The sequence below is a fragment of the Nanorana parkeri genome, unplaced genomic scaffold (assembly GCF_000935625.1).
Source record: "Nanorana parkeri isolate BGI_ZX_2015 unplaced genomic scaffold, ASM93562v1 scaffold392, whole genome shotgun sequence".
Taxonomy (NCBI): Eukaryota; Metazoa; Chordata; class Amphibia; order Anura; family Dicroglossidae; genus Nanorana; species Nanorana parkeri.
In genome coordinates, this window is record NW_017306660.1 from 481,791 (window position 1) to 499,003 (window position 17,213).

Consider the following 17,213-nt stretch of genomic DNA (forward strand, 5'->3'; position numbering starts at 1 on the left):
GGCGGGTCTCCTCGCAATGGTCGGAGAGAGATTGCCATTCTGATCTCTCCTCCGATCGCTGGACCTGGAAGTGATGTGTATTACATCACTTCCTGTGTCACTATATACAGTCTCCGGCTCTTAGGGCCAGGGGAAGAAGCTGGTGAAGAAGATCTCTGCTTCCTCAGCTTCTTTGGGGTCCCTCCCTGTACCTGTGTGTGAGGGGGCCCTATAGCAAAACCATTATAGGGGAACCGAATTCTGGAAGCAGTGCCCATGAAAAGGCAGGCGGAGGGCAAAGGACTAGTCGCCAGTCTTGACTGTGGTTTACCTGCAGCTGATACCCATGGCAGACTTACCATGCCACTATGTCTCTGTGTGCAGGTGGCCATCTTGGTAGAGACAGGGCTTTGCTTCCTCATGTCAGAGCCTCCAGCAAAGACAACAGTGAGCTGCACTGTAGTGACATCACCAAATCTGTTAAGACTGGAAGTCAGAGGCAGCAGTGCCTTAGATCTCACAGTGTAGCCAGACAGCTCTGGGCTCCCTGTGCTTCCGGGCCCCATAGAGGTTGCATGGTCTGCTATGGCTATAGCATGGTCCTTGTGTGTGTAGCTTTTTGGAGCTTCAGGAACTAGCCTTGGAGCGGCAGGCAGGGTAAATCCGGTCATGACCATGCCACTATGTCTCTGTGTGCAGGCGGCCATCTTGGTAGAGACAGAGCTTTGCTTCCTCATGTCAGAGCCTCCAGCAAAGACAACAGTGAGCAGCACTGTAGTGACATCACCAAATCTGTTAAGACTAAAATCAGAGGCAGCAGTGCCTTAGATCTCACAGTGTAGCCAGACAGCTCTGCGCTCCCTGTGCTTCCGGGCCCCATAGTGGTTGCATGGTCTGCTATGGCTATAACACGGCCCTCGTGTGTGTAGCTTTTTGGAGCTTCACTTGATAATCGAGTCCATCCCAGAATTCTTTTCATGATATAAACAGCACTCGGCTATTCTTTTCTTGCCATTTAATTATAAAATATACAGAACTAAACAATCTGAGCAATACATATATCTTGTAATCATGCAGCCATTGTCTCATAGACTTACTGATTCTTTATTGACCTCGTAAAAAGCGCACACATAAAAACATCCAGGGCTCTGAGTTCATTTTTACCATTTTAAAATTTTGATACAATGAAAAAAATACTTTTTTTTTTTAAATATGAATATACATATTCTTACTCTGCTGCAAATAAAGAAGCTTACAATAGCTTCATAGTGCGTACATATTGGCATTTGTTTTGTTTTTTTTACAAGTCAACTGTATCAGTTGCATTCATTCTGAGCGTAGGCCGTTGGCGCGAGGAGAGGAGGGAGAATGATACAGCAACTTGGAGTAACGTAAAGCCGAGATTTTGGAAAAGACAAAATGCTATCTGAAATACTCAAAAGATAATAAATAAAGTATGTACATCACTGAAAGCGGTTTGGTGGACGCAGAGTAACGATTTTATAAAAGAAAAGAAAAAACAAAAATAAATTGTACTTAGGACACGCGGGTCTGAGGTTGGGCTCCGAGATTTCCAGAGGTACCTCTCTGCCAAGAGTAGCGGCCTTTAAACTTAAAACGACACCCAACAGATCGGGATACAGAGGTGCTCGCAGGAAGTGTCTGTCCCAGATGGCTGTGGATTGGGGTGGCCATTTTGGTTTGCATTAACCACCGTGCAGTCAAGACATTTATAAGCGGAGATTCGTCCTCTGGAGAAACACCAGCCAGAGTATAGTAGACGTGTCCGTTCTGGGCTTACACCAGCTCTTCACTCCCAACGTGCCAGTAAATTCCAGTCGCTCTATGCTTCTTTGGTTCGCGCCGTACCGGCCAGCCTGGCTAAGCTTTGGGTTTCCTGTTTTTCCTTCATGAAAATAGACATCATAGATATTAGTAATATATATATAGTAGGGATGCACCGACACCGATACTAGTATTGGTGATGATACCGAGTATTTGGGCGAGTACTCGTACTCACCCAAATGCTCTGATACTTACCCCCGATACCGGAACTTCCAGTCAGACGGAGATTTCCTCTGACCAGCAGTGTTGTGAGGGAGCATGGATCTGGCTTCCCAGCTAATCAACATTGAGCCAGCCAAATAGCATGGATTTGGCTTCCTGGGCCAATCAGGGAGCCAGGCAGCAGGTAATGACCCATCGCCCAGCTTCCTGATTGGCCGGGAAGCCAGCTCCATGCTCCCAGGAGTACCAGTATCAGTATTTGGTATAAGCGTTGACCCGGTCAAACAGCATGAAGCCAGCTTCCCGGGTCAATCAACAATGAGCCATCCAAATAGCATGGATCTGGCTTCCTGGGGCAATTAGGAAGCCATGCAGCAGGTAATGACCCATCGCCCAGCTTCCTGATTGGCCTGGGAAGCTGGCTCCATGCTCCCGGAAGTACCAGTATCAGCAATGTGCTGGCTAAACAGCATCGATCCAGCTTCCCGGGTCAATCAGGAAGCCAGGCAGCAGGTAATGATCCGTCGCCCAGCTTCCTGATTGGCCGGGAGCCGGCTCCATGCTCCCAGGAGTACCAGTATCAGTATTTGGTATCAGCGTTGACCCGGTCAAACAGCATGGTGCCAGCTTCCCGGGTCAATCAACGATGAGACGGCCAAAAAGCATGGATCCGGCTTCACGGGCCAATTAGGAATCCAGGCAGCAGGTAATGATCCGTCGCCCAGCTTCCTGATTGGCCGGGAAGCCGGCTCCATGCTCCCGGAAGTACCAGTATCAGTATTTGGTATCAGCGTTGACCCAGCCAAACAGCATGGAGCCAGCTGCCCGGGTCAATCAACAATGAGCTTGGCCAAACAACATGGATCCAGCTTCCCGGGCCAATTAGGAAGCCGGGCAGCAAGTGACTTGCTACAAAGTCTGATCACTGGGGAAGGGGAGACTGAGGAAATGCTTCCTCCTGCCTGCAGCAGACTGATGACATCATCTCAAATGATACTGTCGCAGTATATATTGTGACATGTCAGGATGTGTACAGTTACTGAAATGTTCACTTTAAACTAAACAAAATCCCCGACTTGGTCGACACAATAAAACTTACAGGCTAAGTTTCCGGGCCTGAGCTTCTTTGCTTCCGTTTGTCTTCTGGTCAACTGCGTTCGCTGTGACTCGAGAGGACGTTGTGGCCGTGCTGGAGAAAGCCACAGATCCACTGGCACTGCCGGTCCTGACTTTAAGTGAGTCCTCTGAAAAACACGGCTTCATATTTTATATGCTCCAAGTACATATACTTATTATACATAAAAATAAAGTATTCAAAACATTAGAGCCTAGCCGAAGTCTCACATCTTTTTATCACGTTATAGTTCTGTACTATTACTCATTATGATTTGTGATGGACCTTTGCTTGATAATGCCTTAAAAATGCCTTTTTCTTTCTGCAGTGCTCTGTGGTAGCAGAGTTGAGTAACAGCCACACCCCTGAGCATGTGTATTGCAGAGTAGAGGAGGGGGGCGTGTCATGGCCAGGTCAGATCTGAATACTGCAGCTGTGTGCTGTGGGTCTAAAGCTGGCCATACGCTGTTAGATCTTCATATGGACGTTCATACGTAAAATCTCAGCAGGACTCACAAGCAGGAGTGTATCGAATCATGGCTGGCTCACTGCATTCTGGGGCGGAAGGGGGCGTATTTCCTATGCTCCACAGCGCCATCTCGTGGCCATAATGTGGTATTACATTACATTAGACCTGAAAAGAAAATATACTAAGGGGGCTATTCACAAAGGAGCCTAAGGATCCAGCTGTAGCTTCGGCTGATCCTTCAGCTCGCTTCGGACGCTGGAGCCCTTCGGTTCAGTCGTACTAGAAGACTCTAGCAGGTGGTGGCCAATAGGAAACAGTTGGGCGGAGCTAGCTGTCACTGCTAGCTCCGCCCAATTGGGTTTTTTTTTTCTAATTACTTTTTTTTTAAATTCTTTATTATTTTTTTTATTTAATATTTATTTTCATTTTTAGGGCCAGTTCACACCATATGCAGTTGTGAATAAAGCACAAGAAAGCCCATAGGAAAGTATTGTGATGCATTTTGACTGCAGCTGTCGAAATAAACGGACTGCATCCCAATTGCATATGGTGTGAACTGGCACTTAAAAATATTTTGCAACTTTTTTTTCCTACTTTTTTAAACTGTTTTCTATTCTGCTCGCTCCCTCGGAGGTACCAAACAGAATAGCCGTGCCAAATGCAGCTCGCCGGGATTCGGCTATTCACTCACTGTTGTTCGGCCCCTATGTGGACAGGGGCGAATGGCAGCGAGTGAGCTGCCGGAAACTTCGGCTCAGCCGATCCAGCTGAGTCAAAGTCCTCCTGCACTTCAGCTTAACCGCACAAGCAGAGCATGTTCGGCTGACCGAAGTGCAGCCCAAGGCAGCCGATGTACGACTGAAACAGTCGCACTGAGCTGGACTGAATAGCTGAACGTTGTTCGGCTCACATCACTACAGCTCGGTTATTCACTGGGCTGCCTTCGGCTGCTTTGTGAATAACCCCCTAAGAAGGTTTTTGCCTCTATTTGCACAGAAAGAACGTTCACAGTGAATCAGAGGGTGGAAGGCTCTGTGAATTGTTTATAAATAGACCTCTTTGGTGAACACTTTTGTTTATCTAACTTATTACTATTGTTTATTATTAAAAAATACACCTTCTCTAATTCTTACCAACAAATGGCAGCAAGACATTCTTTCCAACACCGATCACTGAGTTACTTTTGCTGCAAGAGATACAAAAAATTGTTAGTATTGAACAAAATCTATCTATCTATCTATCTATCTATCTATCTATCTATCTATCTATCTATCTATCTATCTATCTATCTATCTATCTATCTATCCAGTTTTAAGCATATGTAAAGAAAAACTAATAGCCAAGACCTGATATTGTTTCATTTTAGGTAGGGAGGAGGAGCTGGAAACTGTCAGGCTTTTAATTCAATCTGCAACATAATGCAGTTGGACTGTAAATCCCTTTTAGGCCTCAATCAGCCGTCACGTACAGCTCCATGCTGCGTGCACGGCCATATTGGGCAGCTCCCGGGAAGGACAGGTTCTGCATGTGATTAGTACGCAGCCCCCGTCCTTCTCTATGGGACTACGTGGCCGTACACTCACTTGCCCTGCACGTCCATGCGGGTGTGTGTGTCCATTCTCGTACGCTGACAGGATGGATCCTATCTGCATCCGAGCCGGGACACTCGCAGACCTGCACTTGGGGTCAGCGTAGGGCGGAATATGGCAGCGTAGTCCCATAGAGTAGGACAGGGGCTGCGTACTGATCACATGCAGCACCTGTCCTTCCCGGGAGCTGCCCCATACGGCCGTACGCGGAGCTGTACGTGCCGGACGATTACAGTGTGAATGAGGCCTTAGATTTATCATCAACTCCTGTGCTGGAGGTAAAACCATCAGGGGTGTATTTATAAATATTACGGCCACTAGATGGAGCCGAGGAGCACAGGAAATATATACTGATGTCCTATGCTCGTCAGCGCCATCTAACTGCCATAATGTGGTATTTTCCTAATATTACATTACACTTGACATGAAAACATAGTAAGAACATTTGTTTTTGCCTCCATTCGCACAGAAGGAACGTCCACTGAGTTTTGCAGGACGTACGGCTCTGCAAATTATTTATAAATACTCCGTAAAGTGTATCTTTGTTAAACTTTTTTTGTTGTTGTAGATAGAGTAATGAAGGTTTAAAAGCTTGCCTAGTTTAGCTGTCTGGCTCCAAGACAACTTAAAGCTGAACTCCAGGCACAAAAGTGTTTGTTTAAGTATATTTCCCAATAGCCACAAAGGATATAAATCCACTTTACAAACCCTTTAGGATGTAAAAGTGACAGTGACAACATCACTATGCTGTCCATAGCATGTGCAAAGAGTAGAGCTGAAGGAGGGACCCAGCAGGCTCCACCCACTACAGGCTGCCTGCAGAAAATTACAAGCAGACAAGACCAATCACCCTGCACAAGGATAGAGAGCAGAAGTTACTGGTCTTTATTACAGGAGGGGGTGGAAACAAGACCAGTCCCATGCAGAAGGTGAGTGAGCAGCAGTGAGTGGCCTTTATTACAGCAGGGCGTGGAGACAAGACCAGTCATCTGAAGAAGGTGAGAGAGCGGCAGTGACCGGTCTTTATTACAGGAAGGGGCGGAGACAAGACCAGTCACCCTGCACAAGCAGAGAGAGAAGCAGTGAGCGGTCTTTATTACAGGAGGGGGCGGAGACAAGACCAGTCACCCTGCACAAGGAGAGAGAGCAGCAGTGACCGGTCTTTATTACAGGAAGCTCCAAGTCTCACACTGGATTACTGCACAGATCTGGAAGAAACAGAGATCTGTGCATTATACACATGACTCTTATATTTAGATCCCCGGAGTTCAGCTTTAACTGAGCCAGGTTGCCAGATGACTGACCCGAGCAAACTTCTAACTACAGTCAATTAAAACCTGAAAGCTAAGACTGTCTATCCATCAAGATTCCTGCTGCACAATAAATTTGAAGCAGGATTTGTGCATAACCCTTGAAACCCGTTGGCTGTCAACTCTTTTCATTGTGGCAAATACAAGTTTACATAATCCCTACAGCTTGATGCTCTCATCCTTTCACTCCATACAAGGTGACTCCCCCTAGGACCCATTCGGGGGCCCCACCAGGCACTAGAGAGCCATCATGTTATAGAAATATAGAAACAAATCACCAGGTCCAGCACTCCTCCACCCTTACTCCGCATTAAAGTACACCAGGCATAGGAGGTATAAGGGGGCTGTTGACTTCCTTTTGAATGCTAGTTACCTGGCTTGTTATACTGACCCGTGACTACAACACATTCTAAGTCACTGACCTGGAACAATGCAGAGAAAAGTCCTTCTCTGCATAATGGTTCCAGGCACGTAAGGCAAAACACTGAAGCCGGAGGCTGAACATGACAAGGTGACTGGTAATTTTAGGAGGTTATGCCTCTCTTAGTACAGGAAGGGAAGGATGACGTACTTGGTCTTGTCGAGGGAGCTGTGTTTCGGGTGCATGGCGTGGCTGCTGAACGACTGGCTCCGGATCAGCTTGCTCTTCTTGCTTTCTCTGCTGACCACTGCGTACAAGCAGACGTGACAGTGTGAGGCCTCATTCTACCGCAGTGATGTCATAGGTCATGTGACAACCTTTTCACTCACCTGTTTGGGTGCCTGAGGAGCCTCCCGAGATCACGGTCGGAAGGGATTTCGGCAACGCTGATCCCGTTTTACTGTCTCTACCTAAAACAAAGCAGAGAGTCAGAAACGGCTGAGCGGTGGCATGGTGTCTGGTCGGTCTCCAAGGCATCTGCTACCAAACAAGCACTTACGCTTCCTGTCGTATGTCTTCTCATTGCTGGATCGCGCCTCACTTTGTTGTTTTTCTTTTTCTATTTGTTCCTGAAAAACAAAAAAACTCCGTTCTATACCGGCCACACACATCACCACCACCTCTTTATTTCTCTTTTAGCGCAGATTTATATATTTTTTATTTCATCTGAAAATATTTGTCCAAATTTCACACGTGGATTCAATTTCATTCAATACAGTTTTGTCACTGACCTTCCCTGCTGCTGCGCTGCCAGACTCCCTCTCTCACTCGGTCGCCAACGCTTCTGGTTGCCATCTGAGGCATTGTGGTCAATTAGGTCATAGGCATGGGTCTCTTAAGGGGGCCCCACCAATTTAAAGGACCTTTGGCAGGGGCGTAACTAGAAATCACAGGGCCCCATAGCAAAATTTTGTATGAGGTCTTGTGATTTCTAGTTACGCCCACCTGATAACCCAAACAGCCCACCTAAGGGTGACCCTGCAGAGCCCACCATAGACTCTCAATGGTAGGCTCTGCAGGGTCTCAGGCGGGCGGTCAAGCCCTCTTACCTGTCAGCCCTGATCCTCTGTCCGCCTCCTTCTCCTCCACGATCGACTCCTCCGTCACTGGACCCCGCCCCCTCGATCGCCGTGTTCCGCCCCCTCGATCCCCACCTCCTCGATCACTGCCGACGACGGGCCCAGCCACCTCCTGCGAAGCTGCTGGTTGTCACCAACTCAGCAGCGGCTGTGAGAAGGAACGGAGCGTTCCTCCTCACAGCCGCCAGTGACAGCCAGCAGCCTGGCTGTCCGAGCAAGATGCCATAGCGACCTAGGCGGCCCGCATGGCATCAGGGAGATGTCCTGGCCAGGCCCCGCCGTGCCTCGGGCCCCATAGCGGCCGCCTGGGTCGCTATGGTGATTGTTACGCCACTGACCTTTGACCATGTCTGGCACCCTGGCACCGCGTTCTCCTGCGTTCTCCTGCGTCCAGTACCCTTTCCCGTGTGCTTGTTTTCACAATAATTTTCCTTTCAATTGACCTCCCGTGTACCAACCTCTGATGCTTGTTTGGATTTGCTTGTCTCCCGCCTGCCCCAACCCCTTGCCTGTATTCTGGCTTTCCTTAATCTCCACCGTGTTCCAGCCTGCTTCAGAGAGGTCCACAGTCTTGCTGCCTGGTCTGGCTAAAGACTATGGAAGCTGTGTCCACAAAAACAGGCAGAAGAAATGTAGGCTTGTGTCGACAATTGAGACCAGATACTAGAGATGGAATAATAAGGAATCCCGAAGACTGTCTTTTTGTTTTATGTTGTTCTGTTACATTGTAGTATGTAGATGGTCATTGTATATGTCTCAATGAAAATAATAAAAACTTTTGAACATAAAAAAAAAAAACAGGCAGAAGGCAAATGGCTAGCCAACAGTATTGCCTATAGGCTTCCTGCAGCTGATCTTTTCCCCATTACTGGCATATGCCTTGTTCTGTCCCTGTGGCCATCTTGGTAGAGGGCAGGGCTTTGCTTCCTCATGCCAGGGCCTCCAGCAAGGAGAACAGTGAGCAGCAGAGTAGTGACATCACCAAATCTCACTTCACATCTCCTGAGACTAGCAGTCAGAGGCAGCAGTGCCTTAGATATCATGCTGCAGATATACAGCTATGAGGTTGTAGGCTCATGAATGCATTGATATTCTTTAAAACCAAAGTTACATTTTTTAGGGTACTGCTTAGTCACAATTCACATTTCTAGATGTTCCCTATAACATAGCAAATGTTAATTTGCTAGGCTCAGGTCTACGTTGAACGTACCATTTCCAGCAGTAAGTGCTCCTCTCTTTCCTTTTCCTGGTCCAATAAGTCTTTTTCAAAGAAGCGTTTCTGGAACTGTAAAAAAAACCACAAAATAAACAATTACAAATGGATGCCGTAACGTAACACACTTGTAGCATACCAAGGCTCATCTAAAACATACCTGCAGGTACATTATCAATATGCCATAGAAATAGCCTGGAGGTCACTTCTACGAGGAGGAATGAAAATGGCTTTCCGCCATGATGGGCAGCCAATGTTACAGATTGGCTGGTTGCCGCAGTGTGTTGCTCTTTGTACTATGTAAAGAGCTGTGACAGTGACGGACATTTAGAAAACTTGGGGAAGCAATAGCGCCAGCGTGGCCAACAGTGCAAGAAAAAAAATATATGTGTTTGGATTTCATAACCTAAACCAGAATCTGCCCGATGGCTACGACAACAAAGACACTTCCTATTAAAGGAGAACTATGAGGGGGGTGCTTTTCACTCACCTCATAGTTCTAGCCGACCTGTGACAATGAGACTGTCACAGGTCGGCTCAGTAGATCGGGAGGTGAGGGAACACATACCGGCATTCGCTCACCTCTCGATCCTATCACGGCAGAGAGCCGTGACAAGGGAGGGGCTGGATTCCCCCCTCCTCCCTCCGATCCTCCAGCGCTGACTGGCGGAACGGACGGGGGAGGGGGTGGGTACAGCTGGCTCTGCCTCTAGATAGGCAGAGCGAGCTGTCAGTCACGCAGCTGGGCGGATCCCGACACAATTGTCGGGATCCGCTTCAGCTGCGGCGTCTCAGTATATAGTGAGCTACAGCTCGCGGTATACTGAGCCTAGGGTGGCGGGAGGACGCTAGTTTGTGTCCTCCCGTTACCCTAAGGAGAACTATGGGGAAAAGCCTTAACCCCATAGTTCTCCTTTAATAATCTGGATATCACAAGTAAAATAAAGAGATCCTTACAGCATCCATGGACATCTCCATCCGGTCGAGCTCCAGAACAGTCTGTGTGAATAAGAAGGAAGATACATTTAGTTAGACTTCAGTTGTGTTTTTTTTAAATCTTTTGCAATGATTTTTAAAGTAGAATTGAAGGCAAAACATTTGTATTTAGCTTTGGATAGAGTAAAAGAGGGTTATAACCTCTGCAGGCTTTTTTGTTTGCCATCTTTATCCCATTAGGGAGATTTTACTCCACTTCCTGTCTGATAGCCACAACAGGAAGTGAGTGAACATTCTTTCTAAAGAGAGGGAAATCCATGGTGGCCAACAGGGTCAACAGAACTAGTTTCCCTATTGAAAGATTTCCCATCTATTGCTGTTCTGGTGACCACCCAAAATTTGGGACTTTCTTTTGCTATCAGTGGTAAGAGCCCCAAAGACATATAGAGAGGGTGAATCTCCCTAATGGGGACTCAGACAGCAATAAAAACCTGTCAGGTGTTCTAATCCTTCTCCACTTGTTTCAGTATGATCCATTTATGTATTTGAATGGAGTTAACAATGCCCCTGTTATCAAGGGAGAGAACATACAGGTAAAGCGAACCTTCCATGGCAAACGGTAGGTGCTCTTTTTTGCCCCATGCCCCCCAAAGAAAATGGCTTTAAAAAGCAATCTGTAAACAAACCATTCACCCCCACCAAAAAAAAAAAAAGATCCTAGTAACTTAGTGCCAGCCTCTGATGCTTTTTGGGAGCTTGAAATCAATGAGAATGCAGTCTTACAATTGGCTGGAGTACATTCTTGCAGAATGCCAAGCTTCCAGCTGTGCAGGGAGGGACTGTGATGTCACCCATGAGGTCATCCATGCCTCTCGGAACCATTGGAGGCCGTGGTCAAGGAATTTTTTTTTCTTTTCATGGGATGGGGTGGGGGAGTGTTTTTTTTTTTTGGGGAATGTCTTTTTGAAGCCAATTGTGTTGGGGGCCTAGGAAATAATGTAAACCTTTTGTTTGCCATGGAAGGCCCACTTTAATCTAATGTGTCCTCATAGCTGAGCTCCTCCATGCCTATTATATCAATAATATTGAATTTATCATTAATCTTACACTAGGAAGTTAGAATGGACTATTACACATAACGGAGATATCACTCACCCTCTTCACTACCGCCAGGACGTCTCTGTCCTTCTCCTGGCACAGAAGTTTCCGGACGCACAGTTCCAGCTGCTGCAACAAATGTTTATCCGCCGGAAGCTTCAAAGTGGACTTCAGCTTTGGCAACATGTAGCAAACCTTCATCCTAGGACAGGAAGAAAGACATCCATTGCATAACAGAACACAGTATAATGTAAGGATATCTGTTCAATCATTTTAGATTAGGTCTGAAAATAACTGCCATTAGGATTGGGTTCTGATGAAATGCATTGCCCTATGTGTAACCAGCTGACAACACCCTCTAGAGGTGGAGGTCTACTTTAAGCAGTCCACAGACATGATAAATGTATATTACCGCATCATTGTCTCATGTCTATGGGGGCCATTACATTCCTGTCAGTCTACCATCTACTGGCACAAATATTCTAGAAAAATAGTACCAATTGCTACTCTCCCCCATCTGAGTGCAATTAGATTTCTGATTGGCTCCTAGTGCTGACCCTTCCTCTCTCAACCAGAGCCTCCCTGTGCAGGGGATTGCAAGAAGCTAACAGAAATACAGAATGTGTCTTTCCATACAAGCTGTACATATAGGGGCCCAGTAAATAAATGGAACTCCAGTTTGCCATCGAAGGTTCACTTTAAAGGAGATGTAAGGTCTCAGCATATCCTATCCTGTTATAACATCGGCAGTGTCTCAAAACTCAGGAGTTAAATCTTAAAAATGCATTCAACTCCCCTAAATATTACCAAAAAGCATCTTATTTGTGCATCACTCGGCTGACTACTTTACAACACACACAGGGACCATGGGGAACACAAGTAGCCCCCCTCCAGAAGGAAGGACAGTGTCACCACCAATTCAGAGATGATTGGAGGATCTGCAGCCGAGTGATACACAAATAAGATACATTGTAGTTCAGAGTTCAGGGACTTGAATGGATTTTTAAGATTTAACTCCGGAGTTTGGTGTCACTTTAACTAAATGTTTTCTCCTTTGCAAAGAAGCAAAGAAGAGATGTAATGTCCACTTTATACAACATGCAGGGACATATTTACATACATCTGTGTGAGTTTTATATGATTACATAATGGCATTTTGAATTTCAGGAGTCCTTGTCCTCTCACCTAACGTTGGCCACAGGATCGCTGGTCAGCTCCAGCACAGAGAGGTAAAAGTATTTGCAGAAGAAAGACTTTGAGAAGAACTCCATGATATATTCGCAGGTGTCCAGGAACCTCTGTCGGTTCCAGTAGCTCTTCCCCTGACCAAGTTCTGGAAAATAGAAGCGACAAGGTAAGCAAGGCTTAAAAATAATAAAACATTGAAGTGAAGTTTATAGTGACACTGTCCCCAGACTGAAAGTCCTGATAAAAAGTGTTCCTTTATAGGACAAAAAATCCCGAGTATGCGGTTAGGAGCACCTAGTGGGAAAAAGTTGTCTCGCTAGGAAGTTGGTTTAAAATGTTTATTGAATAGAAACATCAGATAAAGTCAACACGTTTTGGCCGAATAGACTCCTTCTTCTTCAGGGCTAATATGTAAAAACCAATAAAAATATAATAGATATAATAGGAAATATTTTCTAAAATACATAATTATCCTCTAAAACGTGAACATGAATAATATATAAGAAGGTCTACAATAATATATTATAATAACTACTAACAGTTAAAAGCCCATCTCTGGGCAAGAAAAGTACCCTTCCAGACGTCCCCACACACACGCACACTGCAGCGCTCATTTTCTTCTGGGATGGAGTAAAGCAGATTTACTACCTGATCCCTGCTCCCGCCAACTTCTTCTGGGCTTCTAGACTGGTCCCTGCAGCCTGTTGTTCCCTGGGCTCAGGTGGTCTAAGGACCACTAATGTCATCATATCTAAGGCCTGGTTCACACCTGGGCGTTTTACAGCACGTTCCTACGCGCTGTAAAACGCTCAACATGTGAAAACCAATAATTGCCTATGGGCATGGTACCCACCTGGGCGTTTTACAGCACGTAGGAACGTGCTGAAAAACGCCCTATGCCCAAAGAAGTACAGTAGCTTCTTTGGGGCGTATTTGCCGCACGTATCCATTAGGATATAGCCGGATAGCCCTCGTAAACTCACGTTTCTTTTACCGCAAATCGCTGTAAAAACGTGGCAACCGCACATATTCCGTATGCCCAGGCGTGAACCCAGCCTAATGCAGGTTCCATAGACCTACATTAGATGTGACGAAACCAAGGGACAGTCCACCATCCGGAGCCAAGGGGAAGAAAAGGAGAGCGCCAACCACCAGGGGAGTGGGGATCAGGTAAATAAATCTACTTTACTCCAGCCCTAGACAAAAACAACCACTTGACCCTTAGCCGCACTGCAAGGGTACTTTTTTAAGATGGACTTCAATCTCACCAACAAAATAGTAATAACAGTAGTAGCAATGGGTTCAGGGTATTGCCATTACTTTATGCCATTACTACAACTCATTATAGTGAGAATGGAGATAATGGGGTAAATTAAATGGTTTTTAGGCTATTTTCACTTGTGGTTGAATGTTATGGGCAGTAGTGAATCAGGAAAATACCACATTATGGCTAATAGATGGAGCCGAGGATCATAGTAAAAAAAAAAAGACATCTTAGTAGCAAGAGATACAAAGTAATAGTTTTAATGGAATGCTAGAGGGAATTAGCAGATACATGTAACCTTTGAGACTACAGGGATCCCCATAGTCGGAAGGGTTACATTTAAATGATACACAACCCCAATTCCAGAAAAGTTGGGACGCTGTGTAACTTCTACATAAAAACGGAATGCAATGATTCGCAAATCTCATATACCAATATGTTATTCACAATAGAATATAGAAAACATATTCAATGTTTAAACTGAGAAAATTTACCATTTAAGGAAATAAATAAGGTAATTTATTTAAATATTATTTAAAAAAAAGAAAGTCAGATGGATGCACGTACGTTCCACCAGTTTCTGGATGATTTCATGCCTCTGCTCCTGTTTTCGGTTATAGCGCAGGAATATACACAGCGTCCGGCTTGCTGCTTTCTGCACCGGTAATACGTTCTGAAAATAAAAGAGCACTTTCCTCATTACACCCTGCGAAAACTGACTAAAGCAGAACTAAAATTCAAAGGTGGATTTAGGTCCACATTGCTATTAGAGTGTAGCTGTATACTTTCTTTGAACGTACAGGTTCACTTTAAGTGTCTGTTATCTCCAGCATTAAACTCTGTTCTTTCCCACCATGACGTTTTGAATGTTTCTACCCATCGTGGAGCATTTTAACTTCTGTTACACTGTCTATAATATAAAATACATTCAAAATCCAGGAGGGATTATGGGAACCTCTCATAATGGGTGCAGCAGGTGTACTGACCCGGGAACTCAGCTCAGGGATGGTGGGAAACCCTCATAATGGGCACAGCAGGTGTACAGACCTAGGAACTCAATGCAGGGATGTTGGGAACCCCTCATAATGGGCACAGCAGGTATAATGACCCAGTAACTCAATGCAGGGATGTTGGGAACCCCTCATAATGGGCACAGCAGGTGTACAGACCTAGGAACTCCTCACAGGGATGGTGGGAGTCCCTCATAATGGGCAAAGCAGGTATGCAGACCTGGGAATTCCGCCTAGGGATGGTAGGAGCCCCTCACAATAAGCACAGCAGGTGTACAGACCCAGAAACTCAACGCATAGCTCTCACAAATAGAGTCCCCAAGAGGAAGAAGAGACTGCCAGGCGGTTTAACACACCAGCATTCACCAAACACTGAAATATCTGTCTTTTAGTGGAGTGATCCTTTAGTACATTATTTTGGACAGCATATACAGAAGTCATATCTTACATTAGTTAAAATGATATTGAACATTCTGTGCAGGAACCGATAATAGATCTGATCGCTGGAAATTATGTGAGGCAGGCAGGAGAACTTCTGCAGTAACGTCTCGTGGCTGCGCCATTTCAGGGAGTTGGCAACTCGCTGCTCCGCCGAGGTCAGTGCCGGGACCAGGTCAGGTACAATCATGAGCTGCAAGGCAAACAGCAACTGTGAATGGAGAAGTCTCTAGTAAATATCATAATCTGCCACTAGAGAGAGCTATACTACAGGCTACCAGGCTTGGGTGACAGATCTCTGTTCAATAAGGAGCTACAAGTAGGCAGCAATACCCCACCATGCACAGGGGGATCTACAGGGACCACATTAAGGGCAAGGGGAGAGTGTCTGTTTAAGGAAGGGGCAAAACAAGAGAAGACCAGTTGACCAGCTGACATGGGCACTTGCGCATGCATGGGAATTAGTGTGCTGCTCTCTATCTGGAGTCATGGCCAGACATGCAAATAGTAAAGTATGTCACCAGCACACAATGGTTCAATCTTCAAGCAGTGATCTTTTTATTGATGCACACACATCTTGTCACATTGCAACGTTTCGGGGCCACTCGGGGTCCCTTCATCAGGCATGGCCTGCAGATACATGGTACCTGTCTCAGCTGAGCAACCATTTTTTTCTTACACTCTGACAGCCCAGCTACTGCTGATAAGGTTATGTGATGCCGAGCTTTACACAACCCAGAAGCACAGCAGCAAACAGAGAAATGAACTGATCTTCTGAGACATACAGTGGGGAGAGTGAGAAGACCCCCTAAAATCTTGTGCTTGTGCACACAAGTACATTGCCTTTAACAACCGAATGCAGTGTAGCTCAGACAAATGTGCTCAAAAGGAAAAAGTAGCAGGCTATGTCTGACCTGTTTTTCCCTGCAGTGCAAATACATCTTAGGTGATCTGCTGTGCCCCCAAAAAATGCAAGGCAAGCAGGCAAAACACAGTCTCAGGACTCTCATCCACACTGCACCATTAAAGGCACTGTCCAACTTTTGCAACATAAGATGGAGCAACACTGATCTAATGATTACTTTTTCGCTTTGAAACCTGCAAGTGCAATGCATGGGCCCTTGCAGTGTTTACCCCCAGCCCTGGGTCCATACAGTGTTACAGACTTTCTGTTATGGGGCTGGAGGACATGTGGTTGGACTACAATTGTGATGACATCTCTGCGCTGTTACCAGCAGGCTCCAATGAGTCCTCCATTGATGCAATCTAGACCTTAGTGTTACCACGTCACCATCCTTCATTTTACACCCTAAGTATTACCGTAACATGAAATTTGGTCTAAAACATGGAGCCAGCCCTTGAAATAAATGGGAAAAAGCTTGGACCAGTCCACACGAGCCCTAAGAATGCTATTACTATAAAACCATCCTTGCAACTGAAGGGCAACTAAGGAGGTAGGGCCGGCATACAATGTGTACACAGCATTCATTTTCTGCAGCCATTGTCATGTTACAAGTAGGCAACTCTTCTGGATATCAGAGCAGAGTCATAGCTTCAGCCATGACCATGATGTAGTCATGAAATAAGACGCTATGACCAGATCGGGTGTCCAGATTGAGCTCTGCCGGGGTTTTAGACACATTTAAAAATCCTGCTTATTAGCACCGGCGTAACCTGCCAACATTTAATTGTCCCGGCTTCAGTGCGGACCTTGTTATCTAACCCTGAGTTGTCGCCTCCACTTGTCATGAGCTCCAGAGTTTCTGGAAGATGATCTATTAACCCGTCCAAAATCTGCAAAAAAAAAAAAGGCCATTGTTAAAGCAGTATTAAATTATTCATTATACTTTCCCGCAAAGTATTTATTTAAAACTTTGCCCAAACACTTACAGTCATCATGTTTCCAAACATCTGCCTCCAGCTCTCTCAGCTCAGTTTCCCTGAACTTCCTGTCTAGTACAAGATCACACGGGACAGAGAAGTCTCCAGCACATGTACATATATTAGCTTAGAGAAGGGGGAAGAGAAGGGGGAAGAGAGGGGAGCGAGGAGGAGGGAAGAGGGGGAGGAGGGGAGAGGGGGAAGAGGGGAGAAGGGG

The 17,213-nt window shown here is 45.8% G+C and overlaps 1 protein-coding gene across 1 annotated transcript in view; it reads right to left on the minus strand.

Moving 5' to 3' along the window:
- Positions 1-1,521: 1,521 nt before the first annotated feature.
- Positions 1,522-17,213, minus strand: part of PPP4R4 (protein phosphatase 4 regulatory subunit 4) — a 103,596-nt gene continuing 87,904 nt past the window's right edge. The window contains exons 15-27 of the mRNA XM_018559393.1: positions 16,826-16,909; positions 15,126-15,308; positions 14,235-14,340; positions 12,401-12,548; positions 11,273-11,417; positions 10,139-10,180; positions 9,179-9,253; positions 7,389-7,458; positions 7,219-7,299; positions 7,040-7,136; positions 4,703-4,755; positions 3,086-3,230; positions 1,522-1,885 (exon numbers count right to left, since the gene is read on the minus strand). Coding sequence (XP_018414895.1) covers positions 1,861-1,885; positions 3,086-3,230; positions 4,703-4,755; positions 7,040-7,136; positions 7,219-7,299; positions 7,389-7,458; positions 9,179-9,253; positions 10,139-10,180; positions 11,273-11,417; positions 12,401-12,548; positions 14,235-14,340; positions 15,126-15,308; positions 16,826-16,909 — 1,254 coding nt within the window. The 3' untranslated portion in view covers positions 1,522-1,860. The remainder of the gene's footprint in view (positions 1,886-3,085; positions 3,231-4,702; positions 4,756-7,039; positions 7,137-7,218; positions 7,300-7,388; positions 7,459-9,178; positions 9,254-10,138; positions 10,181-11,272; positions 11,418-12,400; positions 12,549-14,234; positions 14,341-15,125; positions 15,309-16,825; positions 16,910-17,213) is intronic.